This window comes from Pleurodeles waltl, chromosome 10 (assembly GCF_031143425.1).
Source record: "Pleurodeles waltl isolate 20211129_DDA chromosome 10, aPleWal1.hap1.20221129, whole genome shotgun sequence".
NCBI classification, from domain to species: domain Eukaryota; kingdom Metazoa; phylum Chordata; class Amphibia; order Caudata; family Salamandridae; genus Pleurodeles; species Pleurodeles waltl.
In genome coordinates this window covers 608689390-608705286 of record NC_090449.1, presented here as the reverse complement: position 1 = coordinate 608705286, position 15897 = coordinate 608689390, and the positions used below count along the sequence as shown (strand labels likewise).

General features: G+C 42.0%; 1 protein-coding gene across 2 annotated transcripts in view; it reads left to right on the top strand.

Annotated features, from left to right (window-relative positions):
* Window positions 1-15897, top strand: part of TTC21A (tetratricopeptide repeat domain 21A) — a 391729-nt gene that overhangs the window by 193158 nt on the left and 182674 nt on the right. For both annotated transcript variants that reach the window (XM_069211078.1, XM_069211079.1), the window contains exons 13-17: window positions 3474-3631; window positions 9657-9872; window positions 11548-11786; window positions 13169-13241; window positions 13376-13486. In XM_069211078.1, the coding sequence (XP_069067179.1) occupies window positions 3474-3631; window positions 9657-9872; window positions 11548-11786; window positions 13169-13241; window positions 13376-13486 (797 nt within the window). The remainder of the gene's footprint in view (window positions 1-3473; window positions 3632-9656; window positions 9873-11547; window positions 11787-13168; window positions 13242-13375; window positions 13487-15897) is intronic.

Genomic DNA, 15897 nt, shown 5'->3' with positions numbered 1-15897 from the left:
CTGGCTGCAATTTCTAGATATAGGCGTTCCGCAGATACGCCCTCCCTCTGTCCTTCCAGGCTCATTAAAACTATGTATGAAGGGTTTATTTTGCACCTTTCCTCCAGTTTCGATCATCTCCTCCCTAGTGGCATCTCAACATGGTCCATTCTCAGCTGATGAACTCTCCATTTGAACCGATACATAGAGCTGTACTCAAATCCCTCACATGGAAAGTCACAATGCTTCTTTCACGTACCTCCACTAGGAGAGTCAGTGACATACAGGCCTTTACCATTAAAGAGCCTTTCTTACGTTTCATTAACAATTTTGTTCGTCTCAGGACAAACCTAAGATATATTCCTAAGGTTCCATCCTCTTTTCATCTCAACAAACCTGTAATACCATGAACTATTTCCCCAAATCCATCCATTCTAGCTGAAAGGACTCCACATGCTAGATGTCAAGCCATGTTTGAAGTTCTACCTTCAGCGTACTAAACACTTACAAAAAACAGATCAATTACTAGTCTGTTATTGTCAAGGCCGTGAAGGAGCTGTAGTCGCGAAGGCAAAAATAGCCCAATGGATTGCATCCACCATACAATTTTGTCATACTAAAAAGCTGGCAAACCTCTGGTCAGACCACCAAAGGCACACTCAACTAGAGCAGTATCAACCTCAGCTGCTCTCTTCGTTGGCATCTCCCTAGAAAAGATATGCCAAACTGCAACATGGAAGACAAATCATTCCTGTATGCAGCATTATTGTTTGGAACCTGCACAGCACAGCGACTCGGCTGTAGGACAAACCGGACTTCACCATCTACTTCACCAAGGGGAGTCTCATTAGTACGGTAAGCTTATTTTCTTTCTTAATAATGTTTTATTAGTTTGGTTTCCTTATCCAGGTATTCGCTGTTGCATTTTGTTAATTATATATTTATACCTAATCTGCTAAAGGTCTAACACTATTTTTAAATACTGCTTGCTACTCTTATTCACACATGTGAATCTGTGAAAGATCCAATATTGATTCAATACTGGATAAGAAAACAAGTTACTTTCCTGTAGCTACAGTTATCCAGTATTGGTATCTTTCATAGATTCACATGCGACCCACCTGCCTCCCTTGTGAGCCTCACCTTCCTTCTCTCTGTCTCTCTCTCTCTCTCTCTATATATATATATATATATATAAATTCACTCTTGTGCTTGAAAATCTGATGGAAAGAGCCTCTCTTGGGAGTATTTTAGAGGGTGCTGGCACCTGATTGGTCATAGGTCAAGTTTGGCTCTTTTTCCAAAAGGACATAGATAGGCTGTAGGTTTGAGGACTGTTAACATTACAGCCGATGATGATTCCTGGATACTGCTTCCCTAATGTACCGTGGGACTCCCAGTTTGACGACGGGGAATAATTCAAACATGTGAATCTATGAAAGATACCAGTACTGGATAACTGCAGTTACAGATAAGTAACTTGTTTTCTTTAATTTTCCTCCATCTTACATGGAAGGAAAATGGCCAGTCAGGTGTAGGGAAGTGACCTCTGCACATGGGAAGTGGTCAGTTAGTGGGTGTCGCCACCCTAAGGTAGATGACCCATTGGTCACTCCCAGGTATTACCCTAAACACCCACTAAATGCAGTATTTAGTGGGCATCCCTAGACCAAGAAAATTAGATTCTAAGGACAAAAGAAGACAGCAACAAAGAAGACCCAAGGCTCGAGAACTGAAGTCTTGCAACAACAAGAAAATTAGCCAAACTCTGCCTACTGCACCCAGGACTCGCCGATCACTGTTAAGGGGTTGCTTGGACCGTTGACAGACTCTACAAACCTCCAGAGGTTCAAAAATTGCCAAAGAACTCCCACCATAGTGAAGGCATCACTCTACTGCAACAAAGAGCCAAAGACCCAGTGAAGGCCACTTCACTGACTGGCTGCTGACCAAGAAACCAGATGCCACAGCCAGACCAAACTCCACCCAACACACCGTGAGTACAAACCCTGCAAGTGTGCCAAGTTTGGTGGCACTGTGCACTCCAGTGCCAAACTGTACAAAAGCCCTTGGTACTGGTCACCTCATGTCAGACACCAAGAAGGACAGTCCATTCCGGACTGTAAAAGTACCAGAAGAAAGGCCCAGTCGAGGGACTCCAGAAACCTCCAGGACCTCCCACCAGAGCGCCCCTTCTGGACCTGCAACTGACCCTCAAAGAGACCTACCTCCTGTTTCCCAGGGCACCTTTGTTCATTGCTCCTGGCTCACCGATTCACTCTGTACCCACCCGCCCTGTGCCCTGTACCAAAGAACCAACTGTGCCATAAGGGTTCCCCACCCCTTGCGAACTTGACACTTCAATGGGACCCACCGGATTTACCTTTAAGTCCACCTGTGCAGTGCTTTTCCAAGTGGTCCCCCGCAGTGACCTGGCACCAGCTCTAACATCTTTACTGCAGCTGCTCCTGCGGAAACCGGGAGCCACCCAAACTTCTCCAGCTGGCCCATAGTGCCCACAGACGAACTTGACATGCCTTCAAAAGGGGACATTGGTAAACGCGTTGCCTGATTTTATGTGCATTTTCAAAGTATGTTCTCCATTGATTCCTATGTTTCATAATTATGCACAAAAAGATTATTTTTCTTAAAACTTCAAAAATTCATAACTTAAAAAATACTTACCCAAATTAGATGATCTTGGTCTGAAAATGTATGTAAAATTCTGAAGTAGTTTTGTAAATTGGTATTGAGTTATTCTTTTGAGTATGTGGTCTCATTTATTGATACTGTGAGTACAACAAATGCTTTGCACTTCTCCAAGATTAGCCTAACTGCTCGACTAACCTACCATAGAAATTAGAGCATTGGGTGGTCTAGCTTTTACCTTTGTAACCATCGTGCGGTTGTCTAGTCGCCCTGCACAGTGTGCCTACTTTTGCACACTACCCAAATGTAATACATTACATACAGGCACTATAAAGAAAGCACTATCCACAGACAAGAAGACAGGAGTTGAAGGCACTTCTAACCAACAGTAATACCTTGAGGAGACAGAGATTGGATATGTTATGGAACCAATGAAGATCTGGATTGATGACATTATCATAGCTTAATCTGTGAAATAGAAAAGATCTTATTTTTTGTGTTATCGCCATTCTTTTATTTCAACACTGATCTATTTTCCCAACATGTGAAGCCCTCAAGCACTTTAACTGATGCTCATTTCCAACTGTATGTCTAAAATAATATGACAAACAATCGTCCTCAGCATTGTGAGGGCCCAAACTGTCTTACTTACAGAAATATCCTTCTCTGGGGATAAGAACTTACGCGATCCTTGTGTATGAAGCTCTAGATCAATTCTAATTGTGTGCGTGTCTATGCATTTATATGATTTCACTAGACATATGTCCTATAGAATAATACCAAGAAAAGAAAAGTAAACTATCAGTAAATAAAATGTGAACCAGAATAATTCCTTATAATTGCAGGCGATTTAGAAGGTTCTCAAGGAACATTGCAGCGTTGTTTAGAACTGGATTCAACATCTGCTGACGCTCATCTTCTAATGGCCCAGATCTACCTTTCTCAAGGCAACTTCTCTGAGTGTTCACTCTCATTGGAAACAGGAGTTAGCCATAATTTTAAGGTAGGTGCTGCTGTGTGTGCCTTGAAATCTAAATTAAAGTGTGCTATAGAAAATGTCAGTCTTAACTTTACTCGCAATTATGCATGGTTCAGTTTTCTGGTATTTTGTGGGTGAACAGTTGTTGTTCTTGTTTACCCGTGGCCTTAGACAAAGGGGTTATTTGCTTGGTACCATTCCCCCATTCAAATAAGGAGATGGCACCTTGTTCTCGTGTAGGTGCGATACGTGCACCTGCGTGATAGGTGTCACAGGAACGGCAGCACAAGCCTCTGAAGTGATTGAGGAGTGCAAACTTTAGCACAGCTACCATTACATCAACAGGGCACTTCAGTTATAAAGACTCCTTATTGCTTGACATTTGGAGACTGGTGCTACGATCTGTGGAAGCATGTTCCTGAAGACCTAGTAAAGCTTAAGTTACAAGAAAATAGAGCGATTGTTTGTTAAAAGAAAAAAACTATTTTTATGTATTTTATGCTTGAGAATCGCTGGCCACATAACAGAAAGCCTTTTACAGTGGGATTCGTGCAGATATTCATAAAAGGTAGGCGCTTACATCATATTCTGCTATATTCTGGAACCCTGCTTGCTATTGTTTTTTTTTTTTACTTAAGTCAAATAAACCGAAAACCAGCACTTATTTTTGAGGGCCGGAGCTTATTCTTCAAGCATTTGCTGCGAGCAAAAGACACATATGGGAAAGACGGAGGAAGGGAAAAACGAAAAAGCGTCACAAATGGGAGAAAGTAGAAAGCTGCCAGAGTGAGCTGAAGGGGCACGGAGTGGCTTTATATGGATTGAAGAGGCCCGAGATGGCTTCAGGATTAGTTCGCCTCAGTATTCCGGGTTCACACATTTAAATACAGCAGCCGCGTGTTTAAGAGGAGGGCTTTGGGCACCGGTACCTTTTGTACCTTTTTATTTACAAATTAAGCGCTGCCGAAAACATGCCATAATGGCAACAATTATTGTTTCCTTTTTAACTAACTAGCCAAAAAAGGGCAAAACAGTACATTTTGCGGAAAACACCAAACTTGAAAGCAGTGCATTTAAAGCAAACAAAGTAAAGGAGGAATAGGTCCTCAGAGGTAAGCATACACACATTAGGAATTAAACCCTCCCCTCTTTCAAATCTTGGAAGAGTGCACTATCCTACCATGCCCAGCATTTACACTGTTATTTTTCCACTTTGTGGGAAAGATCCTGCTTTATCTGAAAATGTTTTGGTAGATAACAACAATTGTTTTGGGGAGCGTTTAGCTTTAGTCAATGTTTAAGGAGTTTTTCTTTCTCTTTGCGCTGTTTCTGATTTAAAATTGTTTAATTTCATTAATATGCATGGTGCTGTTTCACCTCTCTGACTTTGGTCACATGCTGGTGCATTTTGAGACATGGGGTAAAAATGTGAAGATCTCTTTTTCTGCTACCTCTAGTCCCTGCCATGTAATAAAATGGAAGCGCCTCTTGACATTTAGCTCAGAGGCTAAATTGCTGATTAGTGAACTTTCTAAGCACAATATAACGCATATATTGCTCTCTCGATATTAATACTCCTGATACCTTCTGAGCGCGCCACTGAGTGTGGAAGGCAGATCTGAGACCTCTCGCAGACCAAGACTGGCTGGAAGGGTTTGCGACCCTGGGGGAATCAGCCATTGCCTTGCACTACCGACTTATCCAGTTAAAATATCTTCAAAGAATATACTACACGAGGCAGATGTTATGGAGGGCGGAAGGATCTCTTAGGTCTGTCTGCGATGTGACACACAGGTTAGGGATCTCTTGCACACAATTTGGAGTTGCCCTGCAATTATTCTCTTCTGGAGGGGGTGGGCTCGATGTGCTGGAGACAGTCTTGGGGTGGTCGATACCTGCTGACCCCAATCTAGTCATTCTACATATTATCATCGATCTAGACTCCAGTTGATACAAATTAGCCCTATTGTAACTCGGGCTCCCAGTTGCTCAGAAATATATCACCCTCTATTTGAAGGGTTCAGAGGCCCCAACACTTGGTTGTGAAAAAAAAGATTGGGCCTATGCATGAGTCTAGAGAGGCCTATGCATTTGGTGAGGGGATGACCACAGAAAAATGATGATATTTAGACCAACTCTAGTTGCTATAGGAAAATTAGTTTGATCCCATGTGTCCTTGAACAAAAGAGAGGAAATGAGGACCTGGGCATGCATGCCTTTTCTTTGTCAAGTCATTGATGGGAGTAAGGATATGACTCCTGTACTAATTTGTGATATTGATCATTGTATCTTTGGAAATAATGATTATATTATGTGAGGACTGTCTTGAAAGCTTTGCAATCATCCCTGTGATGAATGTTTCGTTTTCTGTTACCAAAATCAATACCATGTTTTATAAAAAAAAGATTTTGACAAATGATGACCTTGAAGTCTGTGTGGTGTGCCTTCCAACTCTCACTCCATCAAGGACTGTGGGATTTATCAGAAAATATCATATAGGAGTCTAACGGAGAGGGAAGGGGTTTGCCCCTGGGGAAGGAAAGGTGAAATTGGATACATGGAACATCTACAGTGTTGACTTCTACCTCACAGGAGAGAGGCAACCATTCCACCATCTTTTCCTCCAAAGATGCCACTTCTGGAGGTTAGTGGGCAGCAAGAAGCCTTTATCAGAACTTCTGATCTTGGTTGACATTGAAGTGATCTATTTCGGGGTGCTTTTCGAGGTGCTTGAAGTTGAGAGGCAGGAGTTCGGCATGGAGACCTAGCCATTCATTGCTGTCAAAGTGTTGAGAAACCATAGGGTCACCATCAAGACACTTGACGATATTGAAGGAATTTCATCGTTAGTGGTCCTCATCATCCAGAGTTTTTCCTCTTTGTCGAAACCTAGGTCACCTTCTGATCATAAAACCTGGAAGGAAATCATTCCATCTTCTCTATCTCCTCAGGATGCTGAAGATGTAGCAGTCTCTTTCTCTTAGGATGATGCTCAGACTCATCCTCCTGCCCCAAGGTATCAATAAATGATTCTTCCTCAATAGCCCTTCCATCCATCTTTGGAAGTCCCATTTCATCTTTACACTGAAGAATGTATTCTCCAGTCTCTTCAGGAAAGCATGAGGTCTCTGAGTGAAAAGTGTTGTGAGTTCAGAAATGGCTCCATCTAGGTGTTCTTGCAAGAGGCAAAGTGAGGTCAATAATTCTGGCACGTGTAGACATTATGCTGGGCCCCTTCTGAATCTCCCAGTCCAAGAAGACGAAGATGGCACAGGTCACCGCCTGAGGATTCAGACTTGAATGGTTCGTCATTTAACTGGCAGAATCCCTCACCTATAATTGCAGAGTCTGTTCCATTCAAAATCTCTCCTATTCATGATCTGGTAGTTGGAACAATTGCAACTACAGGACAAGCTTGTAGTTTTGTTTGGATTGTTTATAAAATTATTGAGCTGTAGACCTTGGGTGTTGTGATCTATAGATTAAACCATCAGACAGGTCTAGTTGAAAGCCCATGGACTTTCCTGAATTCTCAAAAAGGGCTGTGAGACAGTTTAGTCTGCAGACCACAGCTTCTGCGGAGTTCCACACTTCATCTAGACATGGACTTGTTTGCAATCTTAGAAATTCAAAAATTCCCCACTTAGGCCTCCAGGTTTCTTGGGCCCTGATCTCTGGGGAATGCACTTTTGACATGTTAGCCTCAAGGATTCTGTACGCTTTCCCACCTATCCCACTTCTTTTCAAGGTGATCACCAAGTTAAAACTTAGCAAAGAAAAGATGACTTGTATCACTCTGGGCTGGCCACGTCACTTGTAGTACCCAGGCTTTTTTCCTATGTCCCTTCTACTGCATAAACGACTGACACTCAAGTGGGCTTTTCAGCAGAATGTTGTGCCCTATCTGTCTGGCATGGAACCTGACAGTCTTAAGGAGACACTTAAATGTACCTGATAATTGTGTGGCCATTCTGAGAGAGGCCAAACATCTTTCTATGGAGTCTTCATATGCATTCAAGTGGGACGTGTTCTGCTTATTGTGCATCAGAAACCTGGCAGATCCAAAAGCATGCCAGGGAAATGTAGTAACACTTTATCCACTTAATTGTCAAATTCTGGTTTATAGAACTCTTCTATTAGAGTCCGTTTGGCTCCTGTTGCTGCTTACTATTAGTCTTCTTCTCAGGATTTTTTCACTATTCCGCTGATTAAGGATTTCCTGAATCATCTTAGTAAAGTGTTTCCTCCTGTTAAAAGGCTTTCTCCTCCCTGGCAATTCAATGTGTGTTCTCTAAATTGATCGAAACTCCTTTTGAGCCAATGAACTTGGCTAATTTACAGCACCTTTTGTGGAAGGTTGCTTTTTTAGTGGCTGTTACATCTTCCAGGTGGGTAAATAAGCATTAAGCTTTCTGTATTAATGGCCCATACACTGTGCTCTATCAGTGTCCTTAAAAACTCACCATTCTTTTTTCTGAAAATAAATTTATGAATTTCACATTAGTCAGAATATTTTCTTGCCTACTTTTTTCCCCACATCCAACATTATTGGCAGAGAGTTCTTCACAGAGCCTCGATTTCAAGTGGAATATACATTAATATTTGTATGAGATCAAAGCTACATGCAAGGTCTAATAGCTCTATGTCAATAATAACACAATTCAGAAAAGGGCCTGCCTCTCTAAACAGAATATAGCTAGGTGGATAGTTTCTTGTGTTGTCACCTGTAATTCACAAGCTATCAGACCATTATCTTGTAAGTATAGGGCTCATTGCACGACAGCAATCGCCTCTACTGCATATCGGATAAAACGTGTTCTTATTCCTGACATTTGTAATGCTGCCAAATGAAGATAAGTCCATACTTTTGCTCAGCATTAATGTCGGACTCTGACGCCTAGATGGATACCTTAGTGGGCCAGATTTCTCTTTGCGCCCTAAGTGCTCAAGTCTGTGGCCATTGTTGCAAGTTTAAAGTTGGGTTATTTTATCATTCTGTTTTATCTTTTATGTAGGCCTGAAAGAATTCCTTGTAAAGAGAGAAATGTTATTTACTTGTAGTGCTTGTTCATCGCCATAGGTATCCTCTCTAAGTTCATGAAATCGCAGCCCTTATTTACTGCTTTAAGGACCACAGATTTGTAAACGATATCTGTCAATTCATATTTCCCTTTGTTGCAAAAAACGAACAACCCAACTGTCAACCTGCGGGGCATAATGAGATAGTGCTCTCCACCAAGATTCTTAAATGACCAGGGTTTAACTCGTAATGTGAAATTCACTATTTTCTTGAGTGGAGCTTTCAGCCAAGTGCACATTGTGTCGAATATTTTTGCTAAATAGTTAAAAAGAAAAAACTCTAGATTGTGCCTTTTTGTCTTATTTTCTTGCTATATGTTATAATTCTAAAAAATAAAAAACAAATTGAACGTGTGCTCTAGAATTTCACATGTGCGAAACAAATTCTACATTTTATCAAATCAGAGAGATTACTAATGCTAAAGAACTGGGTCTACAAGTACTTAATGGTTCCATCACACTAGACAGAGATAGAAGAGTATGAAGGGAGTAGTATGTTTTAAACTATTTTGTGATGCCTGTAGTGAAATGACGGGCTCAGTGTACTGATGTTTGCTCCTGCCTGTTAAAGTTTGGAATATAATATTTGATGCGTAAGATTTGACTTTCACCAGGATCTATAGGATAATTCAATACAATGAATTTCTTGCATAACAGATTTGGAATTCATAAACAACTAAATGTATAAGCAGCAAACTATGCAAACTTTATGTTCACTTTACAAAGAATACCCTTACAATGTTCACTCTTTACGAGAAAAGAAATTAAAGTTTCACTCACATGCACGTGACCTCTGCTTTTTGGAGGCTTGTTTATCGCTTCCATCTTTTCAATCTGAAACCTGGATTCGGTGCTATGAATTTACAATCATGGCAACCCAACACTAGATCATTTTGCCAATGTCCACCATCCCACTTGAGACACTCATCACCTACCTGTATAATATACATTAGTTCGTTTCATTTTCCAGGTTCGAGATTATCCACTGTATCATCTAATCAAGGCTCGAGCACTGAAAATGACAGGAGATTTGCCAGAAGCTATTAAGACTCTCAAAATGATCATGAATCTTCCTGAAATGAGAAAGGGCGAAAGTAAGAAGGGAAAAGGGAGTGGCATAAGTATCAGTGAACGTGTGTCCATATATCTGGAACTTGCAGAGGTTCTTCGGCTAAATGGTGAGCAGGTAAGGAACAGTACATGGTCTATATTTCTAATGATGGAGATTGTGGAATCTGTGGTCATCATTTTGCACCTCATTTTCAAAGATTTTCATATGCATCTGTTTAACAGCTTGCTAGGGTAAATCACAGTTTATTCCTGAAATTACACTCTTGAATGTAGATGATTTTACTCATTTGTAAATACAGTCATAAGGTTAATGTGGGATGAGTGACCCTGAATGTTTCAGTGAATTCCCCCATACTTGTTAGTTTGTAGGTATTTAAAAAATGTTTCCGTTTCCCATTTTGGATATGTGAGCAATAACTATGGACCTCATTAAGAGTCTTGCGGTAATGAGACCAGACCAGCCTCGGCTTTGGCTGTCCGACTGCTAAATTACGACTTTGGTGGTAGGACCGCCAAAGGACCACTGTTCCTGCCGGAAACATGGTTCCCGACGGCATGACGGCAGTGGGGCTTGCAACCAGCCATGCGTGTGCTGAACTCCGTGCAAGCTGGCTGATTACAACCCCTCTTTCTGCTAGCCCTTTCATGGCGGGGAGCCCACCATGAAAAGGCTGGCAAAAAGGAAGTGCTGAGGTCACAGGGGGCCCTCTGCACTGCCCACAAGCATGTTGTGGGAAGTGCAGGCCCACCCCTGCTCAGCACTGTCGGTATGAACACTGTCTGCTTTGCAGACAGTGCACATTCCGAGGGTGCTGGAGTGTTAGGATGTTGTCCTGGGCTCCTTTAAGGGAACTGAGGTCAGTATCCTCCCCCGCAAATTACAATGCTCCTGCTGGTCAGTCAGGCGGGAACACTGTAATACGCTCGGGGCGAGACGTCACCGGTATGGCGGTGGCATCCTCCCTGTGAGTCTGGCGGTCCTGTGTAGGGACTGCTAAGCTCTTAATGAGGCCATATGTATGGTATATTATTTTTCTGCTTTAGAGGAAATGGGAGAAAAATAGCTGTGCTTATTAATATTTCCACACCATTTACTCATGAAAATTTCCACTCTGCGTCAGTGTGTTTAGTACATGGTAGTACTGTACATCTGTTGTGGTTTTCCAGGTGCAATTGTGGAATTCTTTGTCAATTGCCAGAAAGACTCTGATACCAGTTTCAAGTACTGCAGGCTAAAATCTAGTTGCTCATCTTTTGGAAGTAAGACCTTTATTCAAAGTAATGTTTAAAAATATCTCTGCTTTCAGATGTTTTTGTGATTACAAGCGATTTTGTTCTGTTTTTCTTGTTGTCTGTATGCCAGTGATAGGCAAATATTCACATTCTTTTCATGCTTTATTTGAAGCATATTTTCCCCAAAAGATCTTGATTGGATTATCTTAAAACGGATATCCGATTGGAACAATATGTTCATATAAATTGATTCACTTCCCTTCACTACCTGAGCTTTTACAAATTGTATAAGATATGAAAGAGGATTATCAGAACTTTGAAATCGCTGACCAGGTGTGCCTCTTAAGGTCTTCTCCCACTGGACCGACTAACTGGAGTGGGAGTACTCCTTCAGAGGAAAGACATTGGTTTGATTTGCAATTATAATCCTTGTGAGCATCTGCTTCTTAGACTATGGACCTACAATCACTCAATCAATAGGTGGCATTTATGAGGGTTCTTTTAGATTCATATTTAACCTTTGTACTAAGATTGCTAATAACTTTGTAATATTTCAGCATGAAGCTACTAAGGTGATGCAAGATGCAATACATCAATTCCATGGAACACCAGAGGAAATTCGCATCACTATTTCAAATGCAGATTTGGCACTAAGTAAAGGCGAAGTGGAGCCTGCCTTAGGAATGCTGAGAAATATCACTGCAAGCCAGCCATATTTCATTGATGTTAAAGAAAAAATGGCACAGATTTACCTTGGGACTCGAAAGGATAAGAAGCTCTACATTGCCTGCTATCGGTAACAAATTTATTGCATTTGCATACTATATTGCTTCTTATTATTGACCTCTTCTTCCTATGTTCAGCATTGTGTACAGCGGCTAGAACCCATGCAATAAAATTCTATTTACACGTATTACATTGAAAGTGAAACATTCTATCAATAGAAACCAGATAGAGGCAACCCGCAAACCAGCCCTTTTCACTCTGTTAGATCATCGGAGATTTGAACCAATTCCATGATACCTGGTTTGGCCCATGAGTTTATAATAAATGAACGACTCAGCAATTGTAATGTATATTGCCAAGGAGGTCATAGGAAGTAGTTCGAGACAACTGCAATATTGACACGAATAATGGTGCAGAAGTCATCAGTGCAGGTTTAGGTGTTGATTCCTTTTTATTGTGTTATCTATGAATTATTTCACCACTCACGTGCTATTAAATAATTTGATAAAATGACACAAATAATGAGTTAGAAAGAAATTATTTCCAAGTTTCTGTCACTTTATAGTTGCTTCTATCGCTTTATGATGGTGATACACTGAAGTAGCCTTACTATAAAAATCAACCTTGAAGCAGATTAAAAACAGAAAAGTATTAGCATCGATGTGCACAGCTATGAATGAATAATAGTTGGTTTACTACCTTGCCTATAACTTCATCCCATGTGATTGAAGAAAACAAACATGAAGGAACCCCAAATCTTAGAGCCGTGCACTGAAAGCTCCATCATATAAAAAAGAACTTGAACTGCGATGCAGTTTGAAAAATAATTTAGTGTATAAAAATAATATTATTGGAATTGTATTCGTTACTTGAAAGAGAACATGTGTCATGACTACTGTTAAAACATTTGAATGTACAGGGTCTATTGTCGGCCTCACTCCTGCCTCCCCTGATTCATGCTATCCGTAAAATCCCAGAATTCCCGTATCTCCTGACAGATGCTTTAGGTGGAGTATTTTAATAGTGTCAGTGACCATTAAAGGTCCTGTCATAAAGCCATATGTATCCCGACTTAAAGGTACGGAATTTACACCCTTGGTTTAGGAGCAGTAACTCTATTTTGCGCTTTTGTCAAAAGTTTTAATTCGGTCTGACTTGTCCTAATGAAGAAATGTGTGCAGGTATTTATTTTGAAATGGTTATGTTTTCCAGTCACTTCTATAAATGAGTCAGCGGATGAATTGATGGCACAGCTTTGAACGTGCACCAGATATACATTGTATGAAAAATATTTGGCTGTTTAAGTGGAACAAATTTCTTATTGAGTAACCTTTTGAATTTAAATTTATCTTAATTGTTGGTTTTGGTTGCTTTGCATAATGAATCTGTAGAAGCAACTATGGATTTAATTGGAACGGATTCTAACCGTGTCTCTGCAAAATGTTTTTGCAGAGAGCTTTGTGAGCATTTGCCAGGCCCTCATACCAGCCTTCTGTTGGGAGATGCATATATGAAAATTCAAGAGGTATGTATATGTTTTTGATCGAACTCTAAAAACTGATAACATCAATTTTATCCCATTAAGTGAGAGAGAAGCAAATGTTTGCTGAGCTTAAAAATGTATGTTGCTGATAGGTCTTTCATCTGTTTCTTTCCTAGCCAGAGAAAGCTTTGGAGGTGTATGACCAAGCCCATAGGAGGAATCCAGCCGATGCAGAGCTGGCAAGCAGAATCGGACAAGCACTAGTAAAGACTCATCAGTACAAGAAGGTGTGGAACAGAAACCATTTAACCATTTATGATGGCAGGACACAGGGTTCACATTCAGGTGTTTTCATTTGCATATTGTTGAGTTGTGTTGCAGATGTCCTCAGATTGATTGTTAGATTACAGTTGCATTTTCTTTTATTGTAAAATTTTGACCATGGCAGATATATTGGTATTTCTGATGGATACAACTACCTGTGGATTCCTCTCCTTATGAATTCTCCCAATGCACCAGCATTCAAAGGATTTTGTTTTTCCTAGCTCTCCACATTAAAGAGGACGTCACAATTGCTCGGCTCCACACGCGACTCCGTCTGATGTCATCGGAGGCATAAGAAGTCCTCGCCGTGTGCTGATGTCAGTTCCCTTTTTTCTGTGCCTTCGACACTAACGGTTTTCTACCTGTCTGTTGTATCTCAACTGTATCAAGGGAATTATTTTGTGGCACTACTATGTCCCCGCCCAAAAAATCTGGGTTTAAACCTTGTAGCGAGTGCAGGGGCCATATGTCGGTGACGGATCCACACAAGCCCTGCCTCTGGTGTTTGAGCACGGATCACAACGTGGCAGGTTGCTCGTCCTGCCAACACATGTAACCGAAGGCTCTGAGAGAGAGGCAAAGCTCTTTCTATCAAGGGATAAGAAAGAGAAAAGAGGTCGACGGAGATCGAAGACTCAAGACACTTAGTCGCACAGGTCATCGAGGTCTCACAAGAAGCGACTTCAACAGCATGAGTCACGGCGCCGCTCATCCAGAAATCGGTCGGCGTCTCTGACTTCGAGGTCAAGGCACTGCATGACTTGGGTAGTCAGCCCCACTGTTACTCCCCAACCGCAGTCACCTGAGGCATCTCCCTCATCCTTTGATTGAGATCTCTGAGTCGCCTGCGAGTCCGACTCACTTTTCCCCTACATCCTCCCAAGGTCAGGAGTTTGGGCCTTGAGCCCCAGATCCAGCACAGCCACCTCAAGGGGAACAAGAGTATCCTGCCTTTCTGGCGCCGGGAGCGGATCCGTCTTTGTTCCTCCATGCTATCTTTAGCATTTTTAATAGGGCGATGTTACCCTCTGGTGCACCTGCTAATCCCACAGGTTCATTGGCTTTTACGCTGAGGTTGCTGGTGCCGTATAATCAGTCTCCATTTATGCCCTTTTTACCAGCAACACCTTTCTATGGTACTGGCACGGCGCTGAGGATGTCATCACCTCTACCCCAGATAACTGCGCCGGTGGCGCCAATGCTGGCATGAGATAATTCTGGACGCTCTACTCTGGCGCAGAGTGTGTATTCGGCTCCTCCTTCTCCACCAGTGTTGCCCTCGCTTAAGACTTCTGGAAGAGCAGCAGTATATAGAGGAACAACAACAACAGCAGTTGGAAGAAGGAGAAATTCCTGACCCTTCAGATGATTGCCAGGAATTAGATACTGCTAGTGGGTTGGATACATCCTCTGAGTGAGAGCTTTTATCCCTTGGAGGTGAACTCTTGGCAGAAGCGATTACCTACCATGGGGTGATTAGGAAGGTGGCAGAATTGTTGGACTTGCCACTGCCTGTGTCAGAGTTAAAAAACAATATTCTGACAGAGTTTCTACATCCATCAGCTTCCTCTTCAGAGCCCCTTCTTCCATTCAATGATGCTTTAACAGAGCCCATATTAAAAATGTGGAAGAAACCAGTACCTACATCTGCGATTTCAAAGACTGTGGCCAGGAGGTACGAAGTTGCTCCAGGTGATACACAATTTTTGTCCTAACGCCAGAAAGCTTGGTGGTACAAGCTTCTTGTTCTTCAAGATTGGCTCCGGGTTCATTCTGTACAATACCATCTGATAGGGAGTCAAAGCTCATGGAACAATCGGGAAAGAAATGCTTCTCCTTGGGGAGCATAACCTTAAAATAGCTGAATGCAACTTGTGTATTGGGGAGATACGGCAAAGGAGGTCTTCCCTAAATTGCCGCAGGAAGTACAGGAACATTTTAGTGGATTGTTGCAGGATAGTCGAGTGGCAGCTAAACAGTTGATTCAGTCAGGTCTGGACACTGCGGACTCAGTTGCTGGAGTCAGGGGGACTTACCTTGTGGCTAGGAGGCGTGCTTGGCTCAGAGGTTCTGGTTTTTCCTCTGATGTGCAGGCTACATTGATGGACCTCCCATTTGATGGTGCAAGACTGTTTGAGGCAAAGGCGGACTTAGCCCTGGAAAGGTTCAAGGATAGAAGGGCCACCGCAAAATCTTTGGGTCTTCACGCTTCTTCTACACCCTTCTGACCTGTCCGCAGATTCAGAGGGTTTGGCCGTGGGTCGTCCTTTCATGGGAGGCAGCAGTCCCACGTCCAACAGCCTGCCAACCCTCTCTACAGGTCCTATAGTGGTCGTGGGAGAGTCAGAATGCGGGAAACCATCTAGCAGCCTTC